At 49.5% G+C, this 16,020-nt stretch overlaps 2 protein-coding genes across 3 annotated transcripts; one reads left to right on the forward strand and one right to left on the reverse strand.

Moving 5' to 3' along the window:
- Nucleotides 1–111: 111 nt before the first annotated feature.
- Nucleotides 112–5,762, reverse strand: KLHL10 (kelch like family member 10). The gene is made up of 5 exons (XM_058704795.1): nt 5,397–5,762; nt 2,759–3,248; nt 1,428–2,045; nt 766–915; nt 112–526 (listed from the first exon to the last, which is right to left on the reverse strand). The coding sequence occupies exons 1-5, from the start codon at nt 5,588–5,590 to the stop codon at nt 152–154; spliced, it is 1,827 nt and encodes a 608-aa protein (XP_058560778.1). The 5' UTR covers nt 5,591–5,762; the 3' UTR covers nt 112–151.
- Nucleotides 3,220–14,511, forward strand: NT5C3B (5'-nucleotidase, cytosolic IIIB). Of its 2 annotated transcripts, none has more exons than XM_058704796.1 (9): nt 3,220–3,349; nt 6,763–6,861; nt 7,441–7,510; nt 7,597–7,643; nt 9,699–9,784; nt 10,275–10,364; nt 11,297–11,459; nt 12,582–12,782; nt 13,889–14,511. In XM_058704796.1, the coding sequence occupies exons 2-9, from the start codon at nt 6,775–6,777 to the stop codon at nt 14,021–14,023; spliced, it is 879 nt and encodes a 292-aa protein (XP_058560779.1). In that variant the 5' UTR covers nt 3,220–3,349; nt 6,763–6,774; the 3' UTR covers nt 14,024–14,511. The 2 variants fall into 2 exon arrangements, with proteins under 2 accessions (XP_058560779.1, XP_058560780.1); XM_058704797.1 differs by lacking the exon at nt 3,220–3,349 and adding an exon at nt 6,372–6,514.
- Nucleotides 14,512–16,020: the final 1,509 nt, after the last annotated feature.

Consider the following 16,020-nt stretch of genomic DNA (forward strand, 5'->3'; position numbering starts at 1 on the left):
TCTTACTCCCTCATTCATCCAACCTTTGGCTCCCTTAAGTTGAACATTTTCCAGTACTCTTACAAGTTTAAACACTGCATTTATTAAAAAAAAAAAAAAAAAAAGAGGTAATTCTTATTGCTTAGACTCTTTATTAGCTAAATGAAGAGGCTCATACAGGTAGGGTACTTGTCGAAGCGGAGTATTTTACTTCATCTCGCAGTGCTAATCCTGTGAAGTTGTCCCGTCTAGCCGCATATTCCCCGACGTTGGCCAGCCCCGGCACCACACAGCAGCTCAGGGCGCTGCGGTAGATGCTCATGTCATGGGCGTCATACCACTCGTCTGTCTTTTCATCATAGCATTCCACGTTAAAGGTGGTGGTAAAGCCGTTAAAGCCGCCCACCACAAACAAGAGGTCATCTACCACCTCGATGCCAAAATTGCTACGAGGATTAAACATAGTGGGTATCGTGCGCCAAGTGTTAGCTACTGGGCTGTAGGCTTCCGCACTCCTAAGTCGATTTGCTCCGTCAAAGCCACCTACCTATGGACGGCAAGGGAAACATGGTTGACTGTGAGCCATTGCTTCTGTTCACCAAGGAAGAGGCCTTCTTGGGGCGGGGGGGGTGGGGGGGGGGACGACCAGTGATTTCATACCTCCCGCTTTCCATTATTCTCCATGGAAAAAAATGCTTTCCAAATGCTGGCCGATAGTAGCGTAAACCAATTTGCGAACAAAAAAATCCAGAGCTATCGTTTTTGTGTGGTACAAGATAAACTCACCGCATATACGTGTTCTCCGTAGGCAATTACGCCTATTCCACTCCTCCTGCTTCTCATGGGTGCTATGACTGTCCACTGATTGCTCTCAGTGTTGTACACTTCTGCTGTGAACAGGCACTCATTTCCATTAAAACCACCACATATGTAGACCTGTGTGACGAGGGGCCCATGGTTATTAAAATCGTTACTTCTGGGGAGCAGAAAGAAAGGGTGTATGCATGGTGGTGGCAAAGGGACCCCTCTGATACCAGTCCGTACACTCTGAGTATCTTTTTCCCACGTGTGCACGCGTCGCTTTTTTCGTTGAATGTTTATTTTGAGAGAGCGTGAGAGGGGAAGGGGCGGGGCGGGGGGGAGAGCAGTGGACAGAGGATCTGAAGCGGGCTCTGCACTGACAAGAGAGCCCAATGTGGGGCCGGAACCCATGAACCGTGAGATCATGACCATCATGACCTGAGCCGAAGTTGGACGCTTAACCAACTGAGTCACCCAGGTGCCCCGCCCCGCATGTATTGGTTTTTAGTGAGTAAAACCTAAAAGGACAGTTACAAAGGGGCACTAGTTGCGGAGTCAGTACTGCAGCGTGGGTGCTGCCACGTCTATTTTCCATCCACCCCCAAACAAGTACTTCTGGGCCTGGTCTGCCCCCTCCCAATTCTTACCTTCCCATAGAGCGTGGTGGCACTGGCGTCACTCCTCTGCTCGTGCATGGGGGCGATGAGCGTCCACTGGTTGGTCTCTGGTTCATAGCGCTCAGCAGTGTTGAGACGCACGTAGCCGTCAAATCCTCCCATGGCATAAATAAAATTGCTGAGGACTGTCACACTGACGTAACAACGACGGGAGTGCATCGGGGCCACCTGGTGCCACGTTTTCTTGACTGGGTCAAAACGCTTAACGCTATTGAAATAGTCTACACTGTCAAACCCCCCAATGATATAAACGTAACCTTTCAAATAGGCTGCCCCATGGTAGGCACGGGGACTCTCTTCCTCACAAGTGACATTCACCCATCTGTCTGCCCGAGCATCGTATGCCTCAATGGCATTGGTGGGGCTCCCACCACTCCAGCCACCAATTGCAAATAGGATGGCGTAGGGCAGGCGGGGCCTGGTGAGTGGGTTGGTGAAGTCAGAATTGGAGGGTCCATTCATGTTTAGATCATACATGGCCTTTAGGGCATTAATGATGACTGGCTTGCATTCCTCGCTGTCTTTGACGTAGTCGTTCATCTTAACATTGTTCATGAAGTACTCAGCATGCATTAGGGCCAGGCGAACCTGAGAAGGAAACACAGAAAGTCAGATGAGGTGAAGGTACCTGGAAAACCCATGTCCTTAACTCCCTGTTTACAGTCTGCCTTTGAATTGCAGCAGGGTCCTATTTTACTTTGTGTTTGTTTACTTGTGTTTACTTTGTGTTTACAGCTCACAGTTTTAAATATTTGTTTTTCAGATGTGGTATACATTTGGATGCTGACAATGAGCTAGATAGAAGGTCACAGAGCTAGCCCCTTCCTTGGCCACTGGGCAGTACTATTAGACCATAAAAGGCTGTGGCAATTGTTCAGTCATTGAATATTTACGTTTCTCTGTATAAATAACCCAAATTAGCCCCGGATGGCTACAATTGTGTATGACACTCATGGTTTGGTGTCTAGTCCCACTTCTGCCTGGGGTTTGGGGAAACTCACAATAAAAAAGGGTGAAAAGAAGGCCCTTTAGAATTCTTTTGAAGGCCTTGCCGTCTCTTTCCCCCACTACCAGGGAGAATTTTGGTCAAAGAATATAACAGAAGGAACTAGCAATGCCAAGAGCAAAGAAAATTGCACAATTCCGCAGAATAGTAGGAGATGGCCTTCTATGTAAGTGTGTGTAAATACAGCCCTGGAATCTGCCAAATATCTGAACGCGGCTCTTTGCACAGTCCCTCCGGGATAAATGAACCAAACATGAGCAAGTAAGCATCCCACAAAAAAATAACTAAACTTGACCTTGGGAAGCAAAACTGAAATATGCTGCTTCCTGTTTTGGGGGTCATGAGAAATCCATTTTAAAATGGCCTCAAATACAGCATCTTCTTGTTTGACGTTGAGCTCGTCTTTCTCAATGATATCCTTCAATTCACTGACTGAGAGCTCTAAAAACTCGGCCGAGACTTTCACCATCTCCTCAAAGTTGTGCAGTATGAACATGTAGGCCTTCTGCCTCAGCTCGGGGCAGTAGTAGTAGTCTGTGAACTTGCAGATGCCGATACAGTTATCCAAACACAGCTCCGACTTGAGGAACTCACAGCAACCCCTAACAATACCCATGATGTTGAATTGGTCTGCAGCAGCCAGCAGTTTCTCCACATTGTCCGGCGTGATAGGGATGGTCCGGGTGTATGCATATTCAATAATTAGCTTCATCATGTCCGGGGAAATGCCAGGAATGTTGTATACCTTCTTTTCAGTGTTGTTCCAGCCACTTGTAAACAAAGCTCTGGAAAGAAGAAAGAAACTAGTAGCCACTGAAACATTTCTCTCCAGTTTCTCTCCCACCTTTGTTTGTTGAGAGTTTGGAAATTTCCCAGCTAGTGCACAGTGAGTATGCCGGACACAAATTGGTGCGAAGAAGGGGAAGGGGAGGGTAGAGTGCGTGTTTTATACAGTGGGCAAGAGAACCTTGCCAAGAACTTTGACTTTGGTCACTCTTCTTCTCCTCATGGTAACTAAAACTTTCCCCCATTTTGTGGATGGAAAAATTGGGCTCTAGACCTGGAAGTAAGACCTAGGTCTCTTCTATCCCAACTGAAGTCTACCTTCCTTCAGGAAATTAAACTTGAGCAGTAACGCTTTTTTAATGAGCACTGTTAAATTGACACATAACCCAGAATCTGATCACACCTCTTACTGCTATCTCCTGGGTCCAAGCCACCACCATCTCTCACCTAGATGATTGGGAGTAACCTCCTAACTGATCCCCCTGCTTCTGCCGTTGATGCCTCTGGAGTTTACAGTTCTACCCCAACCTCCTTACGAGTTTATGTTCCTCTTCCACTCAGAACCTTCCACTGAGATCCCTTCTGGCTCAGAGTATTATCATACAAAGCGCTTCTCAGGGAGCACAGAAGTCCTCTGGGATCGGGACCAGTAATACCTCTGGCCACTTCCTCCCACCTTCCCCCTTATTCCATTCCAGTCCCACTCGCCTTGCTTTCCTTGAATGCACCCAGAGGTGCTTCATTTTTGGTCCTTTGTACATGCTGTTGCCTCTTCCTGGAAGGCTCCCCCTCTGCAGACCTCATTTCTCACTCCCACATCCCCTTAAAGTCTTTGCTCAAATGTCATTTCGTCCGCAAAGCGATCATCCTATTTAAAATCACCACCCTCCTCTCCATACCTTCCTTTTTTCCCCCAGCACTTAATCTGCTTTGTGTTTTATCTATTGAACGCCTGTTCCTCCTACTAGAAGGTAAGCTTCATGAGAACAGAAATATTTCTCTCTTTATTCATCATTTCCAGTACCCAGAATAGTGCCCGTCACAAAATAAGCACTCAATAAATAATTATCGAATGAACAAATGACTATGATCCCAAAACTATGTATTGGGCTCCTACTGTATAGCTAGGTACTTTTTAAGTTGTTGAACAAGACAGAAGTCCCTACCCTAATAAATTTTTGCTTCCTTTTTCTAGGTGGTTTAAAGAAATATGGATCAGATTCTTCTCTAGAGCAGGGGTCTACAAACTTATAGCCTCTGGGCCAGATTCGACCCGCCTCTTTTTTTATACCGCCCATAAGCTAAGAATGTTTTTCACATTTTTAAATGGGGGGAACAGAATACAAAGATTCTGTGACACCTGGAAATTGTAATAAATTCAAATTTCTGTGTCCGTAAATAATTTTATTGGAACACATCCATGCCGTTTCATTTAGTATTGTCTATGGCTGCCCTCCCACTATAAAGGCAAAGTATAGTCATTGTGACAGAGGCCGTATGGCCTGCAAGCCTTAAAATATTCACTCTCCGGTCTTTTTGTAGACCCTGTTGTAGGTCTAGATGAATGAGCATTTTTAGCAACAGATGGGACACATTTATCATATGTTCATCGGAATTGATTACTCAAGTATTTTCGGCTCATGAACAAAATAGCTCTGCCATTTCCTGGGTGACAGTGGTTGTGGCCTAAACTCCCTTTATCTTCTGGTAAATATTTCCTTGATGCTTTCCCGCATCCTCCTTCCCATGTCCTCAATCCTTGTTAATTTATCACCCTGTTTGAGATGGTCTCTATTGGGATAGGGGCACACGGGGCAGCTGAAGGGGCACTGTCCTCTAGGTTTAAGTAGGAAATCCAGTATGGTTGCCTTCCCAAAGGTATGCTAGGGTGAGAATCAAAGGGAAAAAAGCACCTGGCCCACCAATAGTTGGTTGGAATCCAGTTGAAAACCAGAGAGAAGAGGCCCCAGCCCCAGTTGTGTCTCTTCAGAAGAGACACAGGAAGACAAAGGAACCAGGCTACAGGAGCCCAGGGTTTTGACAGTGTCCCTCATGTAAGGTGACAGGTTGGGAAACATGAAATGAACCAAAATGTCTCAGAATAAGCCCAAGTACCCCTTCGGCTTAGTTTGGCAACCCTGTTATACCTAAAGTAGGAACTGCAGCTACAGAGGATGTTCTTGTGGGCATTGAACTCAAAGCCATTGACCTTGATGACCACGTCGCAGAGCTTGCCCTCCAGTCTGAGCTCATTAAAGATCTCACAGGTCATCGCGCTCATCTTCCTCTCCATGTGAGGCTGGTGGAAACGTGTGGAGGCCGCCGCGCTCTCCATCTCCATGGCACCCTGGGACCAGCGGAGAGAGACTGCTCTCCTAGGGTGTCGGGAGGGTTGTGGGGGGCCCCTTTAGCCTGCTGTCGCTCCTTTTCCCTACTACATCTTTCATATAGGGCCCATCAGGCAGCCCAAGTTCCAGGATCCTGGGCTCGCAGTGAGCTCACTCTCAGGATTGTGCTCTCAGATTCTGGAACTCTCTCCTGTCCCTGTCTTCCTTCCTTCTCCCCTCCCCCACCATTCAGGCTGAAGGCCACCCCACACCTTCCGAGCCCTTGAAGCCAGAACAGGACTGTGATCACCCACACCATAGAAGAGTTTTTATTTATTCTAGTTCCTGTTGCCACTTCAGTTGTCCAGTTCTGGATGAGTGTAGCATCAAGCTGCCCTCTTCCACTGCTGAGCACTTGTCTCCCCAGACCCTCAATTCCAGGAAACCAAGTCAGAGGAGGCAGAAGGGAGTAAAGCTGATTACAGTTCACGCTGGCCCAGCTGTCCAGGGCCTTCCTGCCCTGCGGACTTGTGTCAGCCGCGCGTTTTCTTCTGTGATGAGGAGTGGGGCCGGTTAAGGACCTTCTGGATGTTTTCCAGAAATCACTCTATGGCTCCTTCTTCAGATCCGCTCCTTTCCTGCGGCTTTTTTGTCATGCAAACTTTAAGTCGGGAAACGACCTCTCTGGCCAGGGGTTTTGCTCTAGGCAGTGGTACCCGGTAACCCCAGCTCTTGGGACCCTCACCCGCCTCAACACAGAGCCCTCAGCCGGGGTGCTCCCCGGCGCGGGCGCCTCCCGCCCCCGGCCCCGCCTGCCGCCCGGCCCTCGGCCCGCGGTCCCTCGGCCACCGGCGGCCGGCGACGCCTGCGCAGTGCGGCGGCGGGGCGGTCGTTGTCCCGGCGCCGTCGTCCCGGCAGCGAGCGCCATGGCAGAGGAGGTGAGGCGGGAGGAAGCGTCCGGCGTGGGGCGTGGGGCGGGCCCCGACCCCCGGGGCGCTCCGAGGCCCCCAGCGGGCCGCCTGGGCCGCGCCGCGCCACCCCGGCCAGTAGGCGCCGCGGGCCAGGCCGAGCCCCTCCTCCGCTCCCCGCACCCCGCCCGGCCTCGCAGGCCTGTCGAGCCGGCCCCGGGCTCCCCCTGGGCCCAGCGCGGTGCGGGGGTCAGCGCTTCTCTCGGGTCTCGGGACAGGTGAGCACCTTGATGAAGGCCACGGTCCTGATGCGGCAGCCCGGGCGGGTGCAGGAGATCGTGGGCGCCCTCCGCAGGGGCGGGGGAGACCGCTTACAGGTACGGCCCCGGGGGCGAGGTGGGGCGGCTGGGGAGGTGACCTGCCCAGGGGGCCTGCCGGCGCTGCGGCGGACACTGCATGCCCTCATCCCCTAGAAATGGCCAGCGGCCTGGGGGGCAAGCAGGCTGCCCCGCCCGATTTGCCCTGGGTTAGAGCCCACCTGCCCGAAAACCTAGATTTCAAATTTGTCAGTCATGCCCTGCTGCCGCTTCCTCTAATTAGGTCGAAAGCACCCAGCACCAGGCCCAAAGGCCTTATTTCCACACTAGCCCGGCCAAAGGGCTCCCCAGGAAGCTGCAGATATGGAGATGGGTCACCTTGGGAAGGACCCAGGGCATAGAGATGGCAAGGCAAGAGTCAGAGTCCTGTCAGCCTCCAGCAAGAGGCTGGGCCTCCTCAGGCTTAGCAGGCTACTACCTAGGATTAGTTCTCCCTTCCCCCCTCTGGCCTTTCCTAGCTCCTGCAGGGCTTTGCCCACTGGCAGGGCCCTGAGCTGTTTTACCTTGCATAATCTTCCCCCACCAGACAGGGCTACACTGGAAGGAGCCTGTGTAGACAGCATCTCTTTTGCATTTTAGGTTATTTCTGATTTTGACATGACCTTGAGCAGGTTTGCATATAACGGAAAGCGATGCCCTTCTTCTTACAGTAAGTCACATACTAGCTTGCTTTGTGGGGCTTAACAAGATGGTGGCTCCTAAGTGGCAAATAAAAGGAGTTCTGTGTTTTTGCAGACATTCTGGATAACAGCAAGATCATCAGTGAGGAGTGCCGGAATGAGGTACGTCACCCCCCTTTGTTCAGAGACGGCTATCAGGTGCTACTGCAGATGGTTCTTGGTGGCTCAGGTGGACCTTGTGTCATACACTGGGGTAGTGTTTCCTTTATGTCCAACACATGTGATGATTGGTGGTTAGAATATGGATGTGATGCCTGTTGCTAGCTGTGGAGTTTACAAGGGACTTCAACATTTTCTATTTAATCCTCCCGCAACTCCGAGGGGTGGATAGAACCATTATTACCTCCATTTAACAGATGAGAAAACAGGGGCGCCTGGGTGGCTCAGTCGGTTAAGCGGCCGATTTCGGCTCAGGTCATGATCTCGCGGTCCGTGGGTTTGAGCCCTGCGTCGGGCTCTGTGCTGACAGCTCAGAGCCTGGAGCCCGTTTCAGATTCTGTGTCTCCCTCTCTCTAACCCTCCCCCGTTCATGCTCTGTCTCTCTCTGTCTCAAAATGAATAAACGTTAAAAAGAAATTTTGAAAACAGAGGCTTGGAAAGGAGAAGCATGTCATTCAAGGGTCATATGGCAAGACATGGAGAGCCTGGTTTTCCCATAGATCCGATTCTGTCCCAAACTCACTTGACTGCATTGTGCTATTTCTTTGATGATATAAAGAATAGAGCCGGGCCCGCTGTGCGTTTCTCTGCTGAGCTCTTGCTGCCGAGTAACTCTGTCATTTAGCTTCATTTCGTTAGGAAATTCACTAAGTTATATACTAAGTGGTCTTTCGGTCTGTCACATTGGTCAGCTTTTCCAGTACTCCGTCATGATTGCTTGCTGTTAAGATAGGCAACAAATTCTAGATAACTCTTCCTTTTCTAAAACCTGTCTCTCTGAGATACACTTTTAGCTTCACATAAGTTCTCACACCGATTACCTTCAGCAAGTCACGTTTTGTGGCTCCTCATGTGTCTGATCTTATCAGCTTCCAGAAAGCTGTATCCACAAATAAGACAGCAGGTTTGGGTCCCCTCTTTAGGATAATGAGGCTAGGGAAAACTAAGATTCTGGGTGTTGGTGAGCTCCTGAAAAAAGTCATAAAGCAAAGCTTATGGATGAAATCTTTTTTCTTTTTTAAAAATGCTATTCTTCTGTTGAATTCTCTTACGCTTTTAGAAGACTGTTCTCACACCCCCAAAAACGCACACATTGAGAACCTCAATACATTTCGGGAGCTTTCTCCCCTTGTCTGTGATCTTTGTACTTAACTCTCTTTTCGAACTGTGGTCAGGGACTCCACATTAGCTCTCATAATATTCTGAGATTGTGCCTGTATTAAAATTAAAATCCTTTACCCAATCGGTTCCCGTTTTTATTGGGTGCTGTTATTGACGGACTCTGTGTGACACACGGCTCCCGACGTGGCCTCCCTAGCCAAAGTTCCTGGCCTGTGGAAGGAAATCTTAGTAAGAAGTACATGTACCTACTCGCGAGGTGGTTCGCCCGATGTTGGTGTTGTGTTGGTTATCCACTAACACGCTGGGTCCCAAACTTGACTTCTATGATTTTTCTACTTCCATTTCCATGACTTTTGCCATATCTTGGTGATTTTTACTACATATTTTACTTTAAATTGGCCTATTATTAAAAATCTGAATGCAGTTCACTTAGAAAAGAAACAACCTTTGTGAAAGCATGAGTTTGATGTGCTAGGGTGTTTTTTTTTTTTTTTCTTTTTTCCTTAATATGCACTAGAATGAATCTAAAACTACTAAAATGAAAACTGTTTATCCACGTACCCCCTAAAGTCACCTCGGCTCCCCCCTGAGAAAGTGTATCCCGTTTGGGGAAATATAGCATTAATCCCTTCTTACTGGTTAAACCCTGCTGACTGAGCTAGTGAGAACAACAAAATCCTAGTAACTTCTCACCTGATGGCAAAAGGTCTTCGTTGATTCTTAGACCTCATGGGATGACCAGCTGTGCAGATCGGTCACTCCCTTACACAGAGTTGCATCTTCTAGGTGATTCTTTTTCTCAGGCTAATCGGTGGGACTTTGCTGGGGAAAACTTGATGCAGACTAACGGCTTTTGTCTTCATTGGGATGTTCCAGCTCAAAGCGCTCCTTCACCACTATTACCCAATTGAGATTGACCCACACCGGACCGTCAAAGAGAAGTTACCTCATATGGTAGAATGGTAAGTGACGGTGGTGTTGAGCCGCTCCTGGCCCTCATGGTGGACTGGTCCACCTATTAGAACAAACTGTCCAGCCACCGTGGGGTGACCTGTGGCCACTGCTAGAGTGGGGCCCCACTAAGAGTCTTTGGAATGAGGTAGAAGCCCCTTGGTTTGGGGTGGGGGGGATAAGTGCTTTGGGAGATAACTCTCCTATCGGAACCAGTATTGCTGGACGGAGCCCCAGTTCCCCAGAACGTGGGGGTCACCGAGGGAGGGATTCAGAAGAGTTCTGACTTCAGCAGTTAGCTCACCCAACCCTTGTTCCTGTGGCTGTGGTGTGGCTTTCTTACCCTCTTCCTTTTAAGGACAGCCAGAGTCTTCAGGAAGTGGCATGGTGGATGAGGCCTCCCTTAATCCTTCCAGAAGGGGACTTGGCCCTGAAAAGAGAAAGGACACTTTACTTACTTAGTGATTTGAATTTGGTCTTTGGTGGGGTGTCCGTTTCTAGGTGGACCAAAGCTCACGATCTCCTGTGCCAGCAGAAGATTCAGAAGTTTCAGATAGCCCAGGTGGTTAGAGAGTCCAATGCAATGCTGAGGTAAGCATCTTGCTCTGGAAACCATTTGAAACTGGTTTGCTCACCAAAAAAAGAGTCTGGGAAGGAGTAGAGGGGAGTTAGTTGCTGGGGGAGCCAGAAGAGACGTAGCACCATGAGTGGCTGTTGCAAAGAAGGTCTTGCTTTTCCTCTCCGGATACAGCTGAAGGATTTCCCGCGTTGGGTGCATCCTAGGAAGCTGTCTATTGCCAGTGGATATATTATGAATATGACCAAGCCTTGCTCTCCTAGAACAAACAGCATCTAGCTCATTTTCTCCAATGGTAAAAAGACACTGGGGTCACCATGGTGGCTGGTGTTCTTAATCTAGACATGGGAGTTGGCTGGCCTGGGATTCTTGATCATTAGTGGCCTTCCCAGTGCAGCTCTCTCTGCTGGCATGTTTACTGGAGGAGGGGTGAGGGCACAGAGAGGGAAGAGCCTGCTCTCGAGGATTGGGTGTCCTAACTGGGGAGAGCCATGAAAAGCCAAGAGAGTAGAGACACATGCAGATCCAGTAAGTGCCTGGGTGGGGTTCGGGTGTTTCCTCAATGAAGCTGCCCCAGAGAGCTGCCTGGTTGTATTTTGCTGGAACAAAATAAGGCAGAAACAAACCAACCAACCAAAAGCCCATTTATATGAAGTTCAAGGATAGGCACAGCTAATCAGCGGTGATATGAAGGGAGAATGAGAGGGGATAGCGTTGGTTGGGAAGGGACAGAAGGGAACCTTGATCTGGTTAGTAAGTACATGGGTGTATACATATGTAATATTAGTTGAGTCGAACACTTAAGATTAGTGCACGTTAACCATTTACTATATGTATTTTATGCCGCAATCTAAAATGTTTTTAAAAAGAAAAAACTTAAAAATATATCACCCAAGGAGAAAAGAAAGACTGGTGGAAGAGGCGGAATCCATTCATCTCTTTTCAGGGAGGGATACAAGACGTTCTTCAACACCCTCTACCAGAACAACATTCCCCTGTTCATCTTTTCTGCGGGCATTGGTGATATCCTGGAGGAGATTATCCGACAGATGAAAGTGTTCCACCCCAACATCCACATTGTGTCTAACTACATGGACTTTGATGAAGACGTGAGCCAGATCTTCTTTAGGCTGGGGATGGAGAGGGATGGGGACCGCCAGCCCTGGGGGCAGCACCCGCAACGTTAGCCCTGACCTGGGGAGGGAAGGGAGGGAAGGCATGCTGGCTTCTTGCTTCAGGCAGTTATTTCTTTCTTTATGCCAGCTAGAGACAGTTATTTCCTCTTTATTTTTGTTTTTGTTTATTTTTTAGAAAGAGAGCACGCGCATGCGCGTGCACAAGTCGGGGAGGGGCAGAGAGAGAGAGAGGGGGCCCGAAGCAGGCTCCAGGCTCTGAGCTGTCAGCACAGAGCCGGACGCGGGGCCCAAACCCACGAACCCGTGAGATCATGACCTGAGCTGAAGTTGGATGCTTAAGCCACTGAGCCATCCTGGCGCCCCCTAGAGACAGTTACTTCTGAAGGACCTACCTTTTGGCGTTTGGCTGACAGCTCTCTGCCCCGGGGTTCAGCCAGGCCCCATGTCACTGCCCTAGGTCCTATGCCATCTTAGGTACTCAAGGGCTTAGACTTTGACTTGTTTTCCTAGAGCCAGAGGTCAGCTGCTCCAACTCACCCTTGCTCTGACTTCTTCCCCTTAAAACCAATGGCTGGAATTTTCGTCCCTTAAACCTGTGGCGAGGACGTGGCCCGCAGCTGGGGTTAGCACACATGTAGCCTGAACAGCGCCTGTTTCATGGGTTTCATGCTTCCACCAGAGTAGGTGATCAATACTATTTGGTGGTCCTTGTTTGTTGGAATCAGGGGTAACAACTTCTTTTTTCGTGAAAGGCCAGGTAGTAAATATCTTGGGCTTTGTGGGGTGGACTTTATGATCTGTCACAACTACACAACGTAAATTTACGCAATGTAAATTCACTCTGCTGTGAAAGAACAAGCAGCCACAGACAAGATGGAAACAAATGAGCCTGGCTGTATTCCAGTAAAACGTAATTTAGAAAAATAGGCCCAGTCTGGCCTATAGGACCCAGTTTGCCGACCCCTGGTTTAGACTACAGCGAGGTTTTGGCATTTCTGTGGCTCACAGGACTCCCCTTTCTCTGCGACAGAGACGGTGGAACACTGGCTCTAGCTGGGTCCCTGTAGCCCTTCTGTCTGTCTCCTGATTATTTAGGGTTTCCTACAGGGATTCAAGGGCCAGCTCATACACACATACAACAAGAACAGCTCCGTTTGTGAGAACTCCGGGTACTTCCAGCAGCTTCAGGGCAAAACCAACATCCTCCTGCTGGGGGACTCCATGGGGGACCTCACTATGGCCGATGGGGTTCCTGGCGTGGAGAACATTCTCAAGATTGGCTTCTTAAATGACAAGGTGGGTATGGGACCAGACCCTATCTTAGTGGCTTGCTTCTTTCTCTTTTTTAATTTTCTTTTAAAGTTTATTTTGGGAGAGAGAGAGAGAGAGAGACAGTGCACACATGTGAGCCCCTGAGCATGAGCAGGGGAGGGGCAGGGAGAGAATCCCAAGCAGGCTCCGCCGTGTCAGCACAGAGCCCAATGCAGGTCGATCTCAACCCAGCCATGAGATCATGACCTGAGCCGAAATCAAGAATCAGATGCTAAAACCAGCTGAGCCACACAGGAGCCCTGGCTTGTTCCTTTTTCAATCCCTGTTAACTAATGCCTAGCGAACACCTTCTGTGTGCTAGTCACTGTTAAGTATTAGAGGTACTAAGGTGAGCTACGAGCCATGTTCGCAGGAAAACAAAAGAGATACCCCGTGATGACAGCTGGGTTCGGCACATGGCATGACAGTGGGACTCAGAGACAGGGTCACTGGAGCCTGCACTTACTATTTGGTGCCACCATGTTCCAGGCATTTTAACCCATTTAATCCCTACAGCAACTTTTTGAGGTAGAGACTAATATGCCTTGTTTTACAGATGGGGAAACTGAGGCAAGGAGGTTAATCTGCCCACGGTGACATAGTTTAGGAACTGGTAGAGCTGATTAAAGTCCTCCTAAGTCTTACCTGTAAGATATGATTGAAATAGGAGATGTCAGTATTCAGGAGGTGGGTTTGCAGTTCAGAGAACAAAAACACAAGGACAGACCAGAGGCTGACAGGGGGTGAAATGGTCAAAAGGGGGCACAGTATGGTGTCAGGCTAGAAGGCCACCAGTCCTCCCCTCAGCCAGCAGGGGCTGAAGACCTCCAGAGTGCTTGAGCCTTGGGAAAACTCAATCCAGATGGGTTAGAAGTACATCTGGTTTTTAAATTTCAATCCTTGTGCTGTCCTTTGGACATTGACCCAAGGGTCAATTGTGGCACCCTGTACCCACTGCCATCCAAAGGGCAGGTCTCTGTAACGTCGAGCTGCAGCTCGGATGCCCTCCCTCCCCTGCCCCAGGTGCCAGGGAGGCAGAGGCAGAAGTCAGGGCATTCTGGGGCCTCTCGATCTTCCCTTCCCCGGGGCAGGTGGCAGAGCGGCGGGAACGCTACATGGACTCCTATGACATCGTGCTGGAGAAGGACGAGACGCTGGACGTGGTCAACGGGCTCCTGCAGCACATCCTGCACCGCGGGGACTGGATAGAGATGCAGGGCTCCTGAGTGCAGGCCAGGGTCAGGCGCGGGGGGCTGTGGAGAGGTGGGAGCCTCGCCAAGAGGCCGTCCTGCCGAGGGCGCTGCTTCTCCCAGGGCGGGCAGTGAACAGTCCAGGGTGGTGCAGCTGGGGAGCCCGTGCCCCTCCCTCCCCTCCCAGCGCCCAGGCTCCAGGCTCCGGGAAGCCCTGCCCGGCAGTGGGAGGGTCCACCAGGTAAACATGGGACCTGCAGGGTGTTAGCACTCTAACTAGGGACCGTCTAGCCCAGGGGTTCTTTTTTCCCCAAATTTTTAAACACGGAAAGCTGTGCTTCAAACAAATCTAATGTGTGAAACAGATCTAAATAAAAAAAGGGAAAAAAACCCAGCTGTTCTGATTCAGGGGGTGCAGGGCAGAGCCCGTACCTCTTGGTTTTGGAGGAGCAGGAATCTCCAAGAAGCCACTAGGGCTCTATGGCACAGAATTTCAAAACCACCGAATTCACAGGCACCTGGCTGGCTCAGGCAGTGGAGCGTGTGCCTCTTTTTTTAAAAAAAAAAATTTTTTTTTAATGTTTATTTATTTTTGAGACAGAGAGAGACAGAGCATGAACGGGGGAGGGTCACAGAGAGAAGGAGACACAGAATCTGAAACAGGCTCCAGGCTCTGAGCTGTCAGCACAGAGCCCGACGCGGGGCTCAAACCCACGAACCGTGAGATCATGACCTGAGCCGAAGTCGGACGCTTAACCGACTGAGCCACCCAGGCTCCCCGAGCGTGTGCCTCTTGATCTCGGGGTTATGAGTTCGAATCCCACGCTGGTTGTAGAGATCACTTACATAAATAAAATAAATAAAATATTAAATAAATAAATAAATAAAATACATAAATAAAATATTAAATACATATATAATATAATACAATATAAATACATACAATATACAATAAAATACAATATACAAAATACAAAATATTATACAATAAAATACAATATAAATACATAAATAAAATATTAAAGCAACAACACTGAATTCACCCACAAGACCCTCTGAGCATGAAACGTGCTTGGCGATCAGGGTGGGCAGGCGGGGTTGGAAGGGTGTGTTTCCGACCTGGAATGGTTTGACTTTAGGCTGAGGTATCCATTAAACTTGAAATCCCACTGGGATTGGTGGGATCTGGCCAATCCTATCTGCTGAGTTCCCTCTTTATGGATCCTCAGAGGGATCCAGGACCACCAAGATGGGTGACTTGATTAAGGGGAGCCAAGACCGGGACCTGAAGGGAGAAGATGCTCTGTGACAGGTGGGAGTGATTTCTGCTCTGACACCTTGCGTCATTAGGCTTCCTTCAGAGCTCCTGTCCCGTGTCCCTTCCCTGTTGACTTGGATGGTCAAGGACTAACTGAATTCTCTAGGGTACCTTTTGAAGAGAAAATGTAAAGCAGCCAGTTTCACCCGGCATTTTTTTAGCCTGTCCTCCGAGAGATTCACCCCCTCATCCTGCCGCAGAGGATGCTGGCTGTGGGACACTTGCGTTTACCTGCAGGTGCGAAGGGACGGGTAGTGCTTGCTGTAGGTGCGTGCCATTTAATCCTTCACAAGGTCCCTGAAAGCAGGCATACTTCTCATTTCCGGGTGGCTTCAAGAAGACTAGAAACTTGCCCAAACTCCATAGCTAGGAGCTAGAGCCAGGATTTGAGCGTTTCTGACCCAAGCCATACTGTTTCTTCTGCATCGTGCCTTCAAACGGGCTTCAGTTCAGGGCTGGCCTGTTAGCTTCTGGGAAGGGGGCGGTTACCATGCGAGGCCAGGTCTGTAGCCACCGTCAGATCCGGAGGTGCCTTCTGGATGCTTTGGGTCCAGGAGTGTCTATTACTGGCCACGGGAAGAGAAGTCATGTGTCTCAGGGTGCTGGATAAGAAACAGGTGCTTGTGGGGACAGGTCGGTCCAGGGAGTCCAGCACCAACTTTTTCTCTCCCAAGCTTCCCCTGCTCCCCCATCCTCTCTTGGCTCAGGTCATTTT

This window comes from Neofelis nebulosa, chromosome 16, assembly GCF_028018385.1.
Source record: "Neofelis nebulosa isolate mNeoNeb1 chromosome 16, mNeoNeb1.pri, whole genome shotgun sequence".
Classification (NCBI taxonomy): Eukaryota; Metazoa; Chordata; class Mammalia; order Carnivora; family Felidae; genus Neofelis; species Neofelis nebulosa.

Excerpts from the sequence above, each read along its gene's own strand:
- KLHL10 (XM_058704795.1), bottom strand. The coding sequence starts at position 5,590 with ATGGAGATGGAGAGCGCGGCGGCCTCCACACGTTTCCACCAGCCTCAC. Across the intron at positions 3,249-5,396 it reads AGCTGCAGTTCCTACTTTAG|AGCTTTGTTTACAAGTGGCT; the intron begins GTATAACAGGGT and ends TCTTCTTTCCAG. Across the intron at positions 916-1,427 it reads CCACCACGCTCTATGGGAAG|GTCTACATATGTGGTGGTTT; the intron begins GTAAGAATTGGG and ends CTCGTCACACAG.
- NT5C3B (XM_058704797.1), top strand. Across the intron at positions 11,460-12,581 it reads ACATGGACTTTGATGAAGAC|GGTTTCCTACAGGGATTCAA; the intron begins GTGAGCCAGATC and ends CTGATTATTTAG. Across the intron at positions 12,783-13,888 it reads TTGGCTTCTTAAATGACAAG|GTGGCAGAGCGGCGGGAACG; the intron begins GTGGGTATGGGA and ends TCCCCGGGGCAG.